Source organism: Scophthalmus maximus, chromosome 6, assembly GCF_022379125.1.
Source record: "Scophthalmus maximus strain ysfricsl-2021 chromosome 6, ASM2237912v1, whole genome shotgun sequence".
Classification (NCBI taxonomy): domain Eukaryota; kingdom Metazoa; phylum Chordata; class Actinopteri; order Pleuronectiformes; family Scophthalmidae; genus Scophthalmus; species Scophthalmus maximus.
Window position 1 is genome coordinate 2,045,903 of NC_061520.1, and position 15,460 is coordinate 2,061,362.

At 44.8% G+C, this 15,460-nt stretch overlaps 1 protein-coding gene across 12 annotated transcripts in view; it reads right to left on the bottom strand.

Moving 5' to 3' along the window:
- The window catches only part of chd6 (chromodomain helicase DNA binding protein 6), a 55,672-nt gene extending 41,245 nt beyond the window's left edge, over positions 1 to 14,427 (bottom strand). For 10 of the 12 annotated variants that reach the window (XM_047332802.1, XM_047332794.1, XM_047332796.1 and 7 more), the window contains exons 1-2: positions 12,779 to 13,012; positions 2,529 to 2,578 (exon numbers count right to left, since the gene is read on the bottom strand). In XM_047332802.1, the coding sequence (XP_047188758.1) occupies positions 2,529 to 2,558 (30 nt within the window). In that variant the 5' untranslated portion in view covers positions 2,559 to 2,578; positions 12,779 to 13,012. Of the gene's footprint in view, positions 1 to 2,528; positions 2,579 to 12,778; positions 13,013 to 14,075 lie in introns of those variants that run through there. The other 2 variants (XM_047332792.1, XM_047332793.1) reach the window with 2 other exon arrangements.
- Between the last annotated feature and the right edge of the window lie 1,033 nt (positions 14,428 to 15,460).

Consider the following 15,460-nt stretch of genomic DNA (forward strand, 5'->3'; position numbering starts at 1 on the left):
CAAGCTGTTTGGGCGAGTCCAGGATGACGGCGATCAAAGAATGTAACTCAAAAAACCTCAGACACAAAAGATTTCAGAGGTTTGTTTTTTTCCCAACTTCAGGTGCAGAAAACCCAGTTTCACGCAGCATCTGCTGATTCATGGATTCTTGCGGTGAAAAGAATCTATTTCAGTCAGAGCACAGAGCAGCTTCCTCTTTATACGCATTCATCCTTTTTTTCCTCTCTCTTTTTTTAACAGTGTGAACGTCGCCGCTGCAAATGCTGCTCATCAACCTGCGGCGACACTAGTCAGCATCATCCTCCACAATATTTCCTTTTCCCCCCTCAGAGCTGTGCAGCGTTTCTGTCAACCACGTCAGTCAAAACCCCAAAAGTGTCAAGACGCTGACAAACGGTGAAAGTGGAAAAAAGTCCTCAAACAGGTTTTTACACCGAGGCGACAACAATCACCTCGGAGGCGACTCGAGCGGAGGAGTGGAGGTGGGTTTTTATTGGTTGGTTACGAGCACTGAAGTGTCCACTTCCAAGACGAAACACACAAAATCAGACGCTGCGACCATCGCCATGGGAAACAGAAGTGACCTCACCGCTATACACGAAAACAACGAGCGAATTTGAACCACATCCCCATCCTCCAACAGCCTCCTCTGAACATCAGTTCCCCCCGACGCTGTCATCGCTGCGTCGTCTCCTGATGGAGCCTGACAAACCCGTAACTCGGCCACTCGATGAAAAGCAGAGGAGTTATCAGATGAGATGCCGGAGCGCAGTTCAAATGTTTCAACTCAAGCGAGTGGTGCGAATTTTTGCGCTATTCTGGTCGCCCGGCGCGAGGGACACGAAATTCGCTCGGAACTATTTTCCTACGGAGATGAGACGACATACAGAGTCAAAGTCTAAATTCTCTGATTTCAGATTCGTCACTGTGAATATGTTCTGGTTCCTTTGCTCCTCTGTGACAGTGAGAACTGAATATCTTTGGTGTCGTGGACAAAACAAAACATCATGTTGAGGTTTTGGGAAACACGGTCGACATTTTTCAACATTCCATGGTCCCAACAACTAATAGATTAATCGAGAAAATAATCAACAGCTTAATCGATTATGGAAATAATCGTTAGTTGCAGCCCTAAACTCAAGCGAATGATGTGAATTTTGCAGCATTCTGTTGGCCCGGCAGGAGCGACACGATATTCGTGTCTACTCGCACAGATCATTTGCGTCGTGTTGTGTGTGAACTCATTTCATCTTGATTCCCTTCTATCCCATCAGTTGAAATGACTTTGTTTCCGCTCGTCCGTCACACACCGGTCTTCCTCTGTCTCACTGTCAGTAACATGCCCTCAGGTCCACCTCACAACCATGAGACCTGGTGTGACTCGATCACTCCACCGTGATAGTGCTGAAGTTACAATCCCAGAGCCTTTTTCCCGCTGATCTACTTTTTTTCCCAACGATTGAGAGTCGCGGCACGTCATCGCTTCTCAGTCCGCGGCTCCAGAACGCTGTTGTTCCACTTCCCTCGCAGCCAGCGGAGGCTGAAAAGGCCTCCGTCACATTTCCAGGTGTCGTCCAACCTTCGCTCCGTTCTCTGGGTCTCCTCGCTGCGTCTTGGACGCCCGCCTCGCTGCTTGTAATATTTATGAGTCAAAGCTGAGCAGAGTGATGAGTCAGAGCTTTTTTTCCTGTAAGTGCAAGGTGACACAGCACATCTCTCAGCTGAGCACGAGGCCTCCAACGCTGCAGCCACGGTGTGTCACAGCGGCACAGAACCTCTTCGTCATTATCATCATCATCATCATCATCTGCTGCTGCTGGCAACTGATCCATCGTCAGATATTCGCAACAAATATCGATTCATTATTCAAGTGACCGTTGTGGTAGAAAATGAATTCCAGTAAAATAGTCCACAACATTCTAATTTAATGAATCAAACAAATCATATCAACTAAAATGTTACGTGTGTGATACATATTTAAAGAGTAAAAGGTGAATCAGTGTCGACGTCGGCGTCTGACAGAGGACAGGCGAATATTCTCTGGTTGTGTTTTTAGCTCAAGTTAAAGTACTTTACAATTTTTTACATTTTGCATGTGATCTCAACTCGCAAGGAAAAGGAAACACGCAGATTTATTTTGTGTCACGATAAACCCCAGTCTGCTCTGATTGGCCCAGCTGGGCCCAGTCTGTTGTTTATTGGTCAACCGATTTCAACATGTGTAGGAAATGCCACGCCCCTTTCACCAGAGGTTCCTAGACCTCAGTCCGTCTGCGACATCACAGTGGGAGCGAAATCGGAACCAGTGGTTCAGAGCTTCAGGCTACACAGTTTATTCAGCCCACAAAAACAACAAAGTCTTTTTTCACAGTTTGTGGGCCGGCGGGTGATTTTTGCATAATATGTCGCCTTTAAAGAATCTGTCTCAAAACTTTGAACATTAAAAACACTCAACCTCAACGGAGGTTTTTATGAATGACCTGCTCCTGTGTGTGAGAGAGAGCGAGAGAGAAAGAGACAGTACAAACCTGCTGCTTGTCCTTTTTGTGTATTTTCATCTTCTATCCCTTCACTGCATCTGTCGACAGAAAAGGGACAAATTCATATTACTTCACACAAACAAACAACCATGAAAACTCATTATACTATTCAACAATACGAGCAGAGTCAAACAATCACCCTCCTCCAAGTTCACAACACTGTCTACAAAAATCTTGACCGGACTAAAACATTCATTACACGAGGAGTACCAGTATAAAATATCATTATTATTATTCAGGATCTGTCCTGCCTGTGCTGCCCGTCTTTCCTGGGCCCAAAGTAGGGCTGGGCGATGAAACGATAACGATATGTATCGCAATAGACACGTAATCAATATCAATAGAAAATGCGTTCGATAGAAGTTTCGATAATTTCTTTTTCCTCGTTGGAAGAAACCGGAGCAAAGGGTGTCTAGCTACGCCGGCACTCGTCCTCTGGTACCTAGCAACGTATGGAGAGACACGCCTAATAGCCAATCATGTAACAGTATCACGTTTGGTTGCGCCATCTCGCTGGCTTGTGTTTGTGTTTCTTAGGTCATAAAAATGATCAGTAATTATTGATATCGACCGATATGAAACACTTATATCGTGATATAGTTTTCAGCCATATCGCCCGGCCCTAGCCCAAAGGTTCTGTCCTACATCCTGCTGCACTCGGCCTGGGACCTCTTCACTTTCCTGCACACCAAGTATTGGGACCATTTCTTTAAACTGCAATAAACATATCAAATATACTGTAGCATTTATTTTTTTTTTGATAACTGATCTCAGAACAGTGAAGTCTGATGTAAAGTCTGACAATTTTTTTCAGCACAATGACGAGCAATCAATGCAAAGATGCCGGACATCATTCGCTCGTGTTGTAATATTTTAACTCGACGTAATATTCGCGTGACACAATTTTTCGCGAAAGTCAATGACGTCCGATAGAGAACGGGTGGATGTTCTCGGGTTGTGTTTACACGCGTTAGTGAAATGATCCAGCGGCCCAACTCGCGTGAGTAACCCAACGGCGCGAACGCCGCATCATCAGGAGCAGCTATCTGCAGCTGAACATCTCAGGTTTATCCACACAGCTGTCGCCAAAACGTCCAAACACTACTGCTTCCCCCCCAAAACCCCAGAGTTGGTCTGGGGTTTGAAAAACACACACAAACACATTTACACAAAACTTCAGAAACTAGCAAACATTGAAACAAGAGTTTGGTTTCGGTGAACTTGGGGTTTGTGGAGCATTTAAACGTGAAAACAAGAATCCAGCATAAAAACTCAGGCTGTACGAAGCTCCAACCAAGATCAGACACACACACACGTGTTAATGATGGAAGGTAAACACTTTCCTGTTTCACCTGCCTCAGGGGGGTTAAGAATATTTAAAAAAGAAATCAGGCTCTAAACGTCTGCTGGGTTAATTTACTGGAATGCGAAGGAGGCTGGTTCCCGCCCACACTGCAGATTCATGTTTGAACTGCTGCAGAGCGATTTGAATGTCGACTGAGATTGAGTCTCACCACAGAGGAGGAGAGCCACAAGATTAATTAAACTTTTCTACCACAGCAAAACTACAAACTGGGAAACTCAGCACAATGATATAAGAACCGTGAACGCAACACAACAATAAGGAATGTATCACAGAACCGACAGCTGACGGAAGTATTTGCTATTTTTCACAAGACGTGTTTTGCTTTAAAATCGCTAAGTGCCCCTTTTTTAACTTTACCGTCTGTGCAGTTGCGACACCACTGAGCCTTGTTGTGTTGTCAAAAAAAGATGGTTGGACAACGACTGGTTCCATAAGACTCCGTGAGGAGCTCACCTCCGTCCTCTAGAGGCAAATACCACCAACGCAACTCGAGTCAAAAACACACTGAAAGTATTTCTGAACTAAAAGCCTCAACACCACTACATCTCTGAACTGCAGCAGCATTAAAATATATATATATTTTAAAGCAATGAATCACTTTTTGGTCCATAAACTGTCTCAAGGTGACGTCTTTAGACATGCTAAAGATGTTCAGTTTTACTGTCACATAAAAAGAAAAGAAAAGACAAGTAAAAAAGAAAGATGTCCTCGAGGAACTGGAAGAAAAATCCTTACATACAAATAATCTTCCATCGGAATAGTGGCTGACAGATGCGGCTTTTTCCAGGCCAATACCGATTAATACTCATCTAGGAGACGGATAAACAAAATGTTAAAACCAAAAAAAAGTGTCAAACGGTGTCGAAATTCAAAATAACCCAAACTCTAAACACAAAACTTTGTTGAAATGCCTCAAAGCATATGTTTAATTCACAGAACCATGTATATCGATATCAGCATCGGGCCCCAAAACTCCATATCGCCCGGGCTCTATTGAATATACGCCAAACTACCTGTTGATGTATCCTGATAGGGGTTCCTCTCCCAACATAAAAACATAAAAATAACATACAACATAAAAATCTAAGACACGCAGGAAGTCAGACGACAGGCCATATTGGGGTTTCGTTTGAAATGGAGAAAAAAATGGCGTTGGCATGACTACGGGATAAAACACAGACACTGACACCGCCTCGCCCTCGTCGACGAGCCGGCTGTCGGCAGCTGGACTGACAAGCTGATTTCACCAGAGCAACAGACAGTGAGCCGACAGAGACGAGCTCGTGAGTCTGATCGGTGAAGTGCTGCGGGGTCATGCCGTCGTCACTCCATCTCCTGTTGCCATAGAGACACAGTTTGTCAATCGAGCAGTTTGTTTGTGTTTTATGAGCAGTTTGAATGAAATACTTAAAAAATTAAGTGACTCTTGATCACAAATCTACTTCATATCATCAGTGGCTTGAGTGGCAACTGTCAAAACAAATATTCTGCTCTAGTTTCTTTTTTCTTTAACTGCTCCTCAGTGTTTGAGTTCTTCGCTTGGACAACATTCCCTCTACTCCAAAGTCTTCTGTTTGAATTCAATGCCACAAGCATTTTAATTTTAGAGGAACTAATAAATCCACAAGTCCCAATATGACAACATCATGCAATATTAATATTTAGAGACTGAACCGCTTCAGGTGCAGGTGCAGACAGAGTGCAGGTCGCAGTTCATTAAGTCTGTCGAGGGCCTCGCTGTCGCCTCCACATGTGGTCATTTAAAGGTGTGATGAAGACGTGTGTGTGTGTGTGTGTGTGGAAGAACAGGGGTTGTAATGGTGTGTAATTATTACAGTGGCTCCAACTGAGCGACCGACAAGGGACTCTTTATGGTGGCGCACCACTGATTCCATTTCCTGCAGCGTCTGAAAATTCAACGTGAACGCGACGTATTCTGGACCTTTTAGTTCAACTACCGTATTCAACACGACGTAGAAACATGGAGACTCACACGGAGGTTGGGTCCACCACATATAACTGTATTTAAGTCATTCACAGTTGATTATACATATATGAACACAAAGTTTTGGACAATACATTCAATTTCTGTGAATACAGTAAAGAAGTTCTAAATATTGCACACTGTAGCTTTAAAGTCCAATCTCATACAAATGACCCTTAATGAACTTTTCAAACCCCGCCCCACACCTGACCCCATCTTCTCACTGCACACTTTGTTAAACATGTGCCTCAGTGCATCACATCAAATCACACGAGAGCTTTTTTTTTTTTCTTCTTTCTAATCTTCTGAGAGGTAGAAGACATTAATCCAGTCGGTCAGCGAGCTCATCTGGGTCTCACACCGACCGGCCTGACGCAGCAGAACAAACCTGGCGCCCCAACAGCAGATCGACTACAACACTCCTGTGATCACGTGTGACAGAGAAGCGTAAAATAAAAAGGGAAATAGCAGCAAGGTAAAGAAAAATTAACACTTCCTGTTCTCCACGACACTTCCCCTTAAGAAAAAAAAACATTTACATTAAATCTAAGGGGGAAAGAGAGCGAGTGGTTTGAGTTTTGTGCCAAATTGCAGCTGGAAACATCTGTCTGCCGTGAATATTGATGTGAGAGAAATGAAACAACCGTCTGCTGCTCACGCGTTTTACAGCAGGAATCTCACACACACACACACACACACACACACACACACACACACACACACACACACACACACACACACACACACACACACACACACACACACACACACACACACACACACACACACACACACACACACACACACACACACACACACACACACACACACAGGGTGAGATCTGAAATCAAACAAATTTTTCAACTGGTAAAAATGTCTCAACTTTTCAACGGGATGGAATTGTGATCTGATCTACACTCATAGTATATTACAACGTTTTCATTTGAAAACAAAGGACGTTCTCCGCCTACACAAGTGTTTTTTTGCTCCAATCAGTTTTTAATCCTCGTTCAGACTCGCGCACCGGATGACGAGGGATTTCTTTTCTGGGGGGCGACAACGAGGTGGAACATTCCTCAGTTTTACCTTCGGCGCCGGTAGTCGAGTCGCGACGGATAAGAAGCGGTTGCCTTGGTGACGGCGACATCATTTTCAAAACGTGTCCGTTTTGAAATCGTCCATTCTACAAGGCGGAGCAGTTTGGGTCTGGACGGCCGACGTAAATATAAAAAATACAGTATATATATTCATTTGGGGTTTTATTATACTAGTGAGTTTTCTTGCAGGATTTCATTCTTTTATAAATGAAGAAAGGTGGGTGATGCAACAGACTTAAATAAAACATGCCACGGACAGAAATCCTTCCTTCCTCGCCCCGGTCGTCTCGGTGGACGGAGACGTTCTCGTCTCAGTGACCTTGTTCCCTTCACTCAACCACTAAGAGCCGAACTGTTGCTGCAGCCTGAGAATCACCAGGGGGACGGTTCACTGGAGGGACGAGGAGGAGGAGGAGCAGCCGGCCGAGCGATCATCAAACCAAGTTCAACCCTGTTTTCACCAAAATGTGTAACACAAAGGGGGGGGGGGGGGGGGGGGGGGGGCGTCTTTTAAATGGAACGCGGCTCCTCCTCACTCCGTCCCTGCTGCAGCAGTACAAAGCTGCCGCGAGGGAACAAAACAAAAAGGAGCGGACGGTGATGTCAGAGGCAGCGAGTTACAACACACACACACACACACACACACACACACACACACACACACACACACACACACACACACACACACACACACACACACACACACACACACACACACACACACACACACACACACACACACACACACACACACACACACACACACACAGCACTCAGCTTTCTCGTATTAATCACATCAATCACTAATCACCTCCACATCTCAAACCCCCCGCAGCAGCGTCTCCTCACCACACGGTTTTCCTCCGGGGGGGCCGAGCGTCTGGCCGACCTGAGATATTGACATACTCTACACTACAGGTCACGACGGGAACGTGCAACCTTTTGTCTACGTTACATATTTTTGGGGAGAAACACAAAGAGAGAAGAATCGTGCACAGACGATGTGTTTCTGCACCTTCCAGCTTGTAGATATAGGTCAATGTCTATAATTAGCACTTCACCAGTTTGTCCAAGTCCACATCCACGTCACTACGATTTAGTTTTCAAAACGCGCCACTGCAGATTCCTTTACGCCCGATCGTCCACACAAACTACTCGGGAGCTTACGGAGCGCCTAAAAAGGGGGAAGTTTGGGAACGCTGCTCGCTCCGTTTAAAAAAACTAAACTCCAGACTCAGGGTTCCTACACATTTTCCATTTGAAAATTCCAGACTTCTCTGTAGAGTTTTCAGACCAAATTTGAGATCCAATTGAAAATAGCTAGATGTTTATTAGGTAAACCTTATATAGATGAGTTATTGTTTTGTTCTGTTTGATGGTAGAGCGCTATATAAATGTGATGTATTATTAATATTATCATTAAATAAATATAATGAGTTATTTTATATATTATTTATACAAGTAAATATTACTATGTAAATAAATCATTTTAACATATCACATTCTGACTGTTTGCTGTCATGTTGCACTTCATACATGGAAAGTCACGCTTTCTGCAGATTGATATTGAAATATTGATACTTCCACTTCCGTTACGTTACCTGTTCCAGGACTGATTCTCATACGAAAAAAACTGATATTTAAACTCTGTAATTTTGGGGTAAATGTGTATTTTATCATCAGCAGAGGAAACTACAGTACAAAGTAACTATCTGTCACCAGGATCATCTAAATATTGATAGGAAATACTTTATCCTTCCGCCAGTCAGAATCATATGTGAACTACGGCTAGTGACAGTGGCAGGTACATAGAGACCATGTTGCCATGGCAACGTTTATCACTGACCGTGGGATAATTATTCACTACACTAAGAGAGAATGAGACAGATCGGAAAAGTATTATTTTGGATTCACGTCTGTTTAGACTTCAGTCTGGACCGATATTTACACAAATATGTTTTTACATACGTAGCCAGACCTGGAAATTACTAAAAAACCAAATTCCATACGTTTTCCTTTACTGCGTAGGAACCCTGACAGCTGCTTTGCACTTTGATATTGCTTTTAGCAATGAAAAGTGTATTATTATTAGGTTTTCAGGTGTGTTAAATCTGGACAGAGATTACTGATAACTGATGCGGAGCTAAAACGCTCGTCTGGACGGATGTGGTCCAACCTTCTCCTCAGCTAATGCTTCCTTTAAAAGGTCAACAAATGAATGTTGTATTTTCAATTATAGTGAGTATAGTAAGTATAGTGAAAAATATCAATCTCAGTTCTTACCGAGATGCTGATCAACAATGATTAAGACACTAAATTAACATTCACACAGTGCATGAAACTTTTCTCCATCATCACTTGACAACGGGAAAATGTCTACCACTCTGCTGCTGCTCTGCTGGTTATTTCCCCGTTCCACAAATGACAATGAAGGGGCAATATTTGTTGGACGCAGAGCCCGGTAATTCTGAACAGCTCCGACCGGCCCGGGACAAAGCGGGGCGCTCGGACCTAGAAGAGGGGGCTTCGTCTGTCGTAATGGAAAGTCTGGCGCAAGATCAGAAAACTGTACTTTTTGCAAGTTGCGCGACGTAGACCGGGTCCCCACACCAGACTCAAAACACACGGCTGACCTCTTTCTTATTTACCAGCTGCACAGATTGGACTCGAGGATGAGAGACACACAAACGTACAGTCGAGTGGTGAAGACCAAACCCCCGGTACTCAGATGGTTGAAAGAGACTTTTCACCTGTGACTCAACGTTGAGCAGAAGACGGAATAAAGATGGCGGCTGCTGCTGCTGCTACAACTTAACAGGAGCAACTTTACAAGGTCAGGAAAAGTTTGAGTAACGACGAGAAACTCATTGTCTGGATGTGAAAAGATCTTTACGGGGACGTGAGACTGAGACGGAATCTTAAACCAATTTCTTATTCCTTTTTTTTTTTTTAGAAATCAACAAAATATTGGACTGGTTGAGTTTAAACCATTGTGAAGTTTTACTTACATTACTGTACAGTTTGTATAACAATTAATCGCCAACTATTAAAAAAATAAGACGATGGAATCTGAATCCCCAGTTATAGAATCAGATTTCATGTTCAATATTAGTAAAGCTGCAACAGTTAATCAATTAATCGATTAGTTATCGATTTTTTAAATTAATCACCAACTATTTTGATCATCGATTAATCGGTTCAAGTAGTTTTTATGAGAAAAAAAAAGTCAAAATTCTCTGATTTCAGCTTCTTACATGTGAATATGTTCTGGTTTCTTTGCTCCTCTGTGACAGTGAACTGAAGATCTTTGGTGTGAGGACAAAACGCAACATTGTGGTGAGGTTCTGGGAAACACGACCGACATTTCTCACCATTTTATGAACCAAACAACTAAATCAATTAATCGAGAAAATAATCAACAGATTAATCGATTATGAAAATAATCGTTAGTTGCAGGCCTATAATATTAGTTGTTGTTTTTTTCAAGGAAAGTTTTATAAAATTGCAAAATGAGGAGGTGTTTGATTGACAAAGACGTTTTTTCAGAAATGCACAAAAGATTAGCTCTGCTCATTACATAAGAACAACAAATGAGCACATATAGAAGATTAAAAACTAAGTCACTATTACCACGTGACACACGAGCAGGGCGAAGGTAAAAAAGAAAACGTCACATGTTCCGTCCAAACTCGAGCTCCGTCTCTATGATCTCATTGTTGTCTCTGTAACCAGCAGCTGAGAACATCTGCCGTGATGCCTTCGTCTTAGTGGGCCCTTCCATTGGCACTGAGGAGGATTCTTCCACTCTCGGTTTTTATTCTGATGAATGTAATAAAGTAGAACTAACTTTACCAGCGACCACAAATGGCTCGACTGCTGCTGCAGCAGTCAGCTGTCTCAACAACCCCCCTCCTCCTCCTCCTCCTCTTCCTCAGTCAGGCAACTTCTTTTGATAATGGAGTCAAAGTGCAAGGCAGTGAAGAGTGTAACACAATGGCCGAACAAGTAGGCACTTCACACAGCATCATCTGCATGTCTACGACGACAACAAGGTGAGCGGGGAAACTCAAAACAACTTGGCAAAGACCAGGGCTGCGGTCGAATTGTCAAATTTGCTTAGGAAGTTTCCTTCAATCTTGAAGTGACCCGGAAGATCGGCAGCGATGATAAGAGCTGTTCAGATTCTCTAAATGCTTAGGAAAGGAGCTGCAATGCTTCCTTTCCAATCTCCTTTAGCGTAGGGTGCACTGGAGCTTCCTCTGCGAAAGGAAAGGAGATATAGACGACCCACAATTCATTGCGGCAGCGATATTGAACGTGACGCGCCATGCACGAACATAAATGATTAAATCTGAAGTAGAAGAGTATGAATTAACGCAGATGTTATTTACTGTTACATATGAATCATAACATCTGATGTGACACGGTGGTAAAACACCGAAACATGCTGATGGAGCCGCTGAGGTTTTTTGTAGTTCATCTTCCGAAATTTGTAGTTTCACCACGACAGACGCATCAACAACGTCCAACGACAACGAAGTTTAGTGTCATTTGAGGCAGATTCCTCGTGACGATTTTGACTGAGGTCAAGGAACAGTAGAGAGGAAGGACGATCCGAATCCACCAGAGCAAAGGGGTTTTCATCCTGTGACCTGGTGATGAAACTGCCTGGGGCAGTGTCATCCCGAAACCAGCCCAGGTGTAAGTCCTGGGAATTGCACCAGCGACCTCGCAGCTCGTAACAAACCAAAGGCTTCACCACTGCACCCGATTAAACAGATGAGAAGTTTATACCAAATATACAGAAGATCTGATGAAGAACCTGTGGGACAGGGTTTCTGCACGGTGAGCCAATTCAAGATGGTATAGTGAAACTATAATCAATAAAAATAATGATTCATCAAAGCTCCACATGTTTAAAAGAAATGTCCAGAACAATGGTGCCTGAGGTTGTTGTCTTTTTTATGCTCAAATCTGACACAAAAACTTTTTTTATGCAAATTATATTTAAGTATCAATTATTGCATTTTAAGCCTAATAAATACATGCATATACCCTGAGTGTTGAGCAGCGTCCAGCCCAACACCATCCTGCAGACAAAAAAAAGGTCCTGACATTAAGTGTCAGTATAATAATTATTCACCTTTACTGGCTTTAACTCTTTTTGCATTTTCACATTTAATGCATTAACCCTGCTCTCAGACCACTGTGGTGTGTGTGTGTGTGGGGGGGGACCCTTTGTCTGTTGCCCAGGTTGTGTGACACCTGGCCAGGTGAAAGTCTGTGGATGACACACACACACACACACATACTCTCACTCACACACACACACACACACACACACACACACCTGGCTGCCACACGCAAATGTTCCAATGGGGGGGGGGGGTGCTAACAAAAAGAGGCTAACGACCTAGCTTACACCTCTCTCTTGAGAGGGGTTTTTAAGCTAGCAGACGCAGGGGCTAACGCGCAGCTAGCTTCCAGTGTTGTCTCGCCACAAGTTGGGCGAGCTGCTAGCTAAGAGGGAGGGAGAAGTGAACGGCGACTCGTGACACACACACACACCGACAACGAGAAAACGGAGACACCGTGTCCTGCTTCGCGTTAGCAGCCCCGTGGCTACACGAGCTAGCGCCGAGCAGCTAGCTGTGTCACCGCATCGCCGCTGTAGCGACACGGGAACAGCCTCGCCGCTCCCTCCCTCCGCTGTGCACGTGCGGACCGCGTCTTATAAACTCCTTCTCGGTATAAAACACAAGCTGCTCTCTCCCCCCGGCGGGTCGCTCACCTGCTTCTACCGGACCGGACACACACTCTCACCGGCGAGGCATCATCATCATCATCATCACCTTCATCATCACCATCATCACCTCCCCCCGGTTGGTCAGCCCCGAAAAAAACACTGGCGCTTTTTTTTCCTTTTTTCTTCTTCCTCTTATTTCCAAGGACACAAAATCGCCATGACAGTTTAGAAAAATGCATAAAAAATGAGCAGGCGAGGGGAGGGGAGAGAGAGAAGAGAGAGAGGGAGGGGAGGAGAGAGAGAGAGGGGGGGGGAGAGGGAGGGAGGGAGAGAGAGGGAGGAGAGAGAGGGGGGGAGAGAGAGAGGGAGGAGAGAGGGGGGAGAGAGGGAGGGGTAGGAGAGGAGGGGGAGAGAGGGAGGAGAGAGAGGGGGGGAGAGAGAGAGGGAGGAGAGAGGGGGGAGAGAGGGAGGGGTAGGAGAGGAGGGGGAGGGGGAGAGAGGGAGGGGGGAGGGAGAGAGAGAGGGGGGAGAGGGAGGGGAGGAGAGAGAGGGGGAGAGAGGTGGAGGGGAAGGAGAGGGGGGAGAGAGAGGGAGGGAGGGAGGGGAGAGAGAGAGGGAGAGAGAGGGACGGAGAAAGAGAGGGGGGGAGAGGGATGGGGAGAAGAGAGAGCGAGAGAGGGAGAGAGAGAGGAGGAGGAGGAGGAGGAGCAGTGGAACTCCGTGCGGTATCTATTTAATCCACATTAAGCTGGAGTTCATTCAGTCTGGAGACCGGAGTCACACACACACACACGCACACACACACACACAAACACCTCTCCCTCTACACATCCACAAAGACGAGCCGCGTCCCAAAAAAGTTCTTACCTAAAATGGCCACTGCAGCTTTCAAAAACACAGACCGCCCTTATTTCAATATATATAAATATATCTACATATATACATGTATATATATATATAGATATATTTATATATCTATCTATCTATATATATGTTGGTGGAAGTTTATCTGCAGCAGCAGCAGCAGACAGCCTAACGTGGCCCTCTGGATCCACGAGCCTGCATTTCGCACTCTTCCATTGGCTGGCGCCTCGAGCGCAGCGGGCCCCCGCGCGTGTTCCCATTGGCCCCGCAGCTGTCACGCAAAGTCCCTCTGCCGGGTCGAGAGGAGCGGCGGCGGCCCCCGGGCAACACCATTGTGTATTGTGTGCGTGTCCCCCCCCCCCCTCTCTTCCCCTTCCCGCATGCTCTCCTCACACACACACGCGCGCGCGCCTGTTTGTTTATTCCAGGCGGTTGTTGTTGTTGTTGTTGTTGTTGTTGTTGTCGTCGTCCTCCTTACCGCAGCGGAACCTCCTCGTCGTACCGGGGGAAGCTTCCCGCCGCAGCGCCGCCAGGCTGCCTCCTGCTGCTGTCATTGAAGAGGAAGAAGCAGAGGAAGAAAACACACTCACACACACACACACACACACACACGAGGGGAGCGTTCGCCTTTTCAACAAAACCAAGGGGTGCACATTCTTCTTCGTCCTCTGCTGCGTCCACCAATCACCGTGTCGCTTGAACTACTCCTCCATCATTGCCGGGTTTGAAGGGCGGAAGAAGAAGAAAGAAGGACATTCCACGTCTTTTGCAGATCAGGTTGCGTCTCCCGGATGTTCCGTTTGTTTTTTTCTCTCCTCCTCTGGACTTGACTTGCATTTGCTGTGTGTGTGTGCGTGTGTGTGTGTGTGTGTGTGTTTGTGTGTGTCTCTGTGTGTGTGTGTGTGTGTGTGTCTGTGTGTGTGTGTGTGTCTGTGCATGTGTGTGTGTGTGTGTGTGTGTGTGTGTGTGTGTCTCTGTGCATGTGTGTGTGTGTGTGGGTGAGAGGAGGATGATGATGATGATGAACCTCTTCTGTATCATGCACTTTCTTTCCTCAACTCCGCCTGTCTCTGTCTCTGTCTCATGGCTCCTGAGTGACAAACTGTTTTAAGACACATGTTCACTCTCTTTGTGGCCAAAACAATGTTTGTGTGATATTTATATGAGTGGAATAAACTCCTGTGCTCTTTAGTCAGAACTTCAGAATTAGCCGGAAGGTCATTTACCATGTCATGTGTGTGCTCATGGTTTTTCTGTCAAAGAACCCCCCCCAAGGAAAAATACCTGAAATTTTTCCCAGATGTTATCAACCCAAACAACTTTGGGCAAAGTTTAGAGCTGCGACAGTTAATCGATCGATCGCCAACTATTCTGATAATTGATGAATCAGTTCAAGATGTTTTTATGAAAAAGAGTGTAAATATTCTCTGATTTCAGCTTCTGAAATGTGAATCTTTTCTGGTTTCTTTACTCCTCTGTGACAGTGAACTGAATATCTTTGGTGTGTGGACAAAACTGAACATCATCTTTGAGTTTTGGGAAACACGATCGACATTTTGAAATAGTTATTTAGTCTTGTCACTTACGTGATTCCTGACGTCCAGGTAAAGAAACAATCTGCAGGATCAACAACAACAACAGGCGTGCGTACAGTACTAACACCACCATTATACACACAGTTTGCTGTATATACAATAGCCCACATAAAAGAATACACAAATGCACGGGAATGGAGGAAGTATTCAGATCCCGTGAGTATAAGCAAAAGTAGTAATAACACAATGTAAAATGAATTATTTAATAGTAAAATGTCCTGTATTCGAAATTCAAAGTGTCTATTCATGAAATCAAAAGTTCTCACCA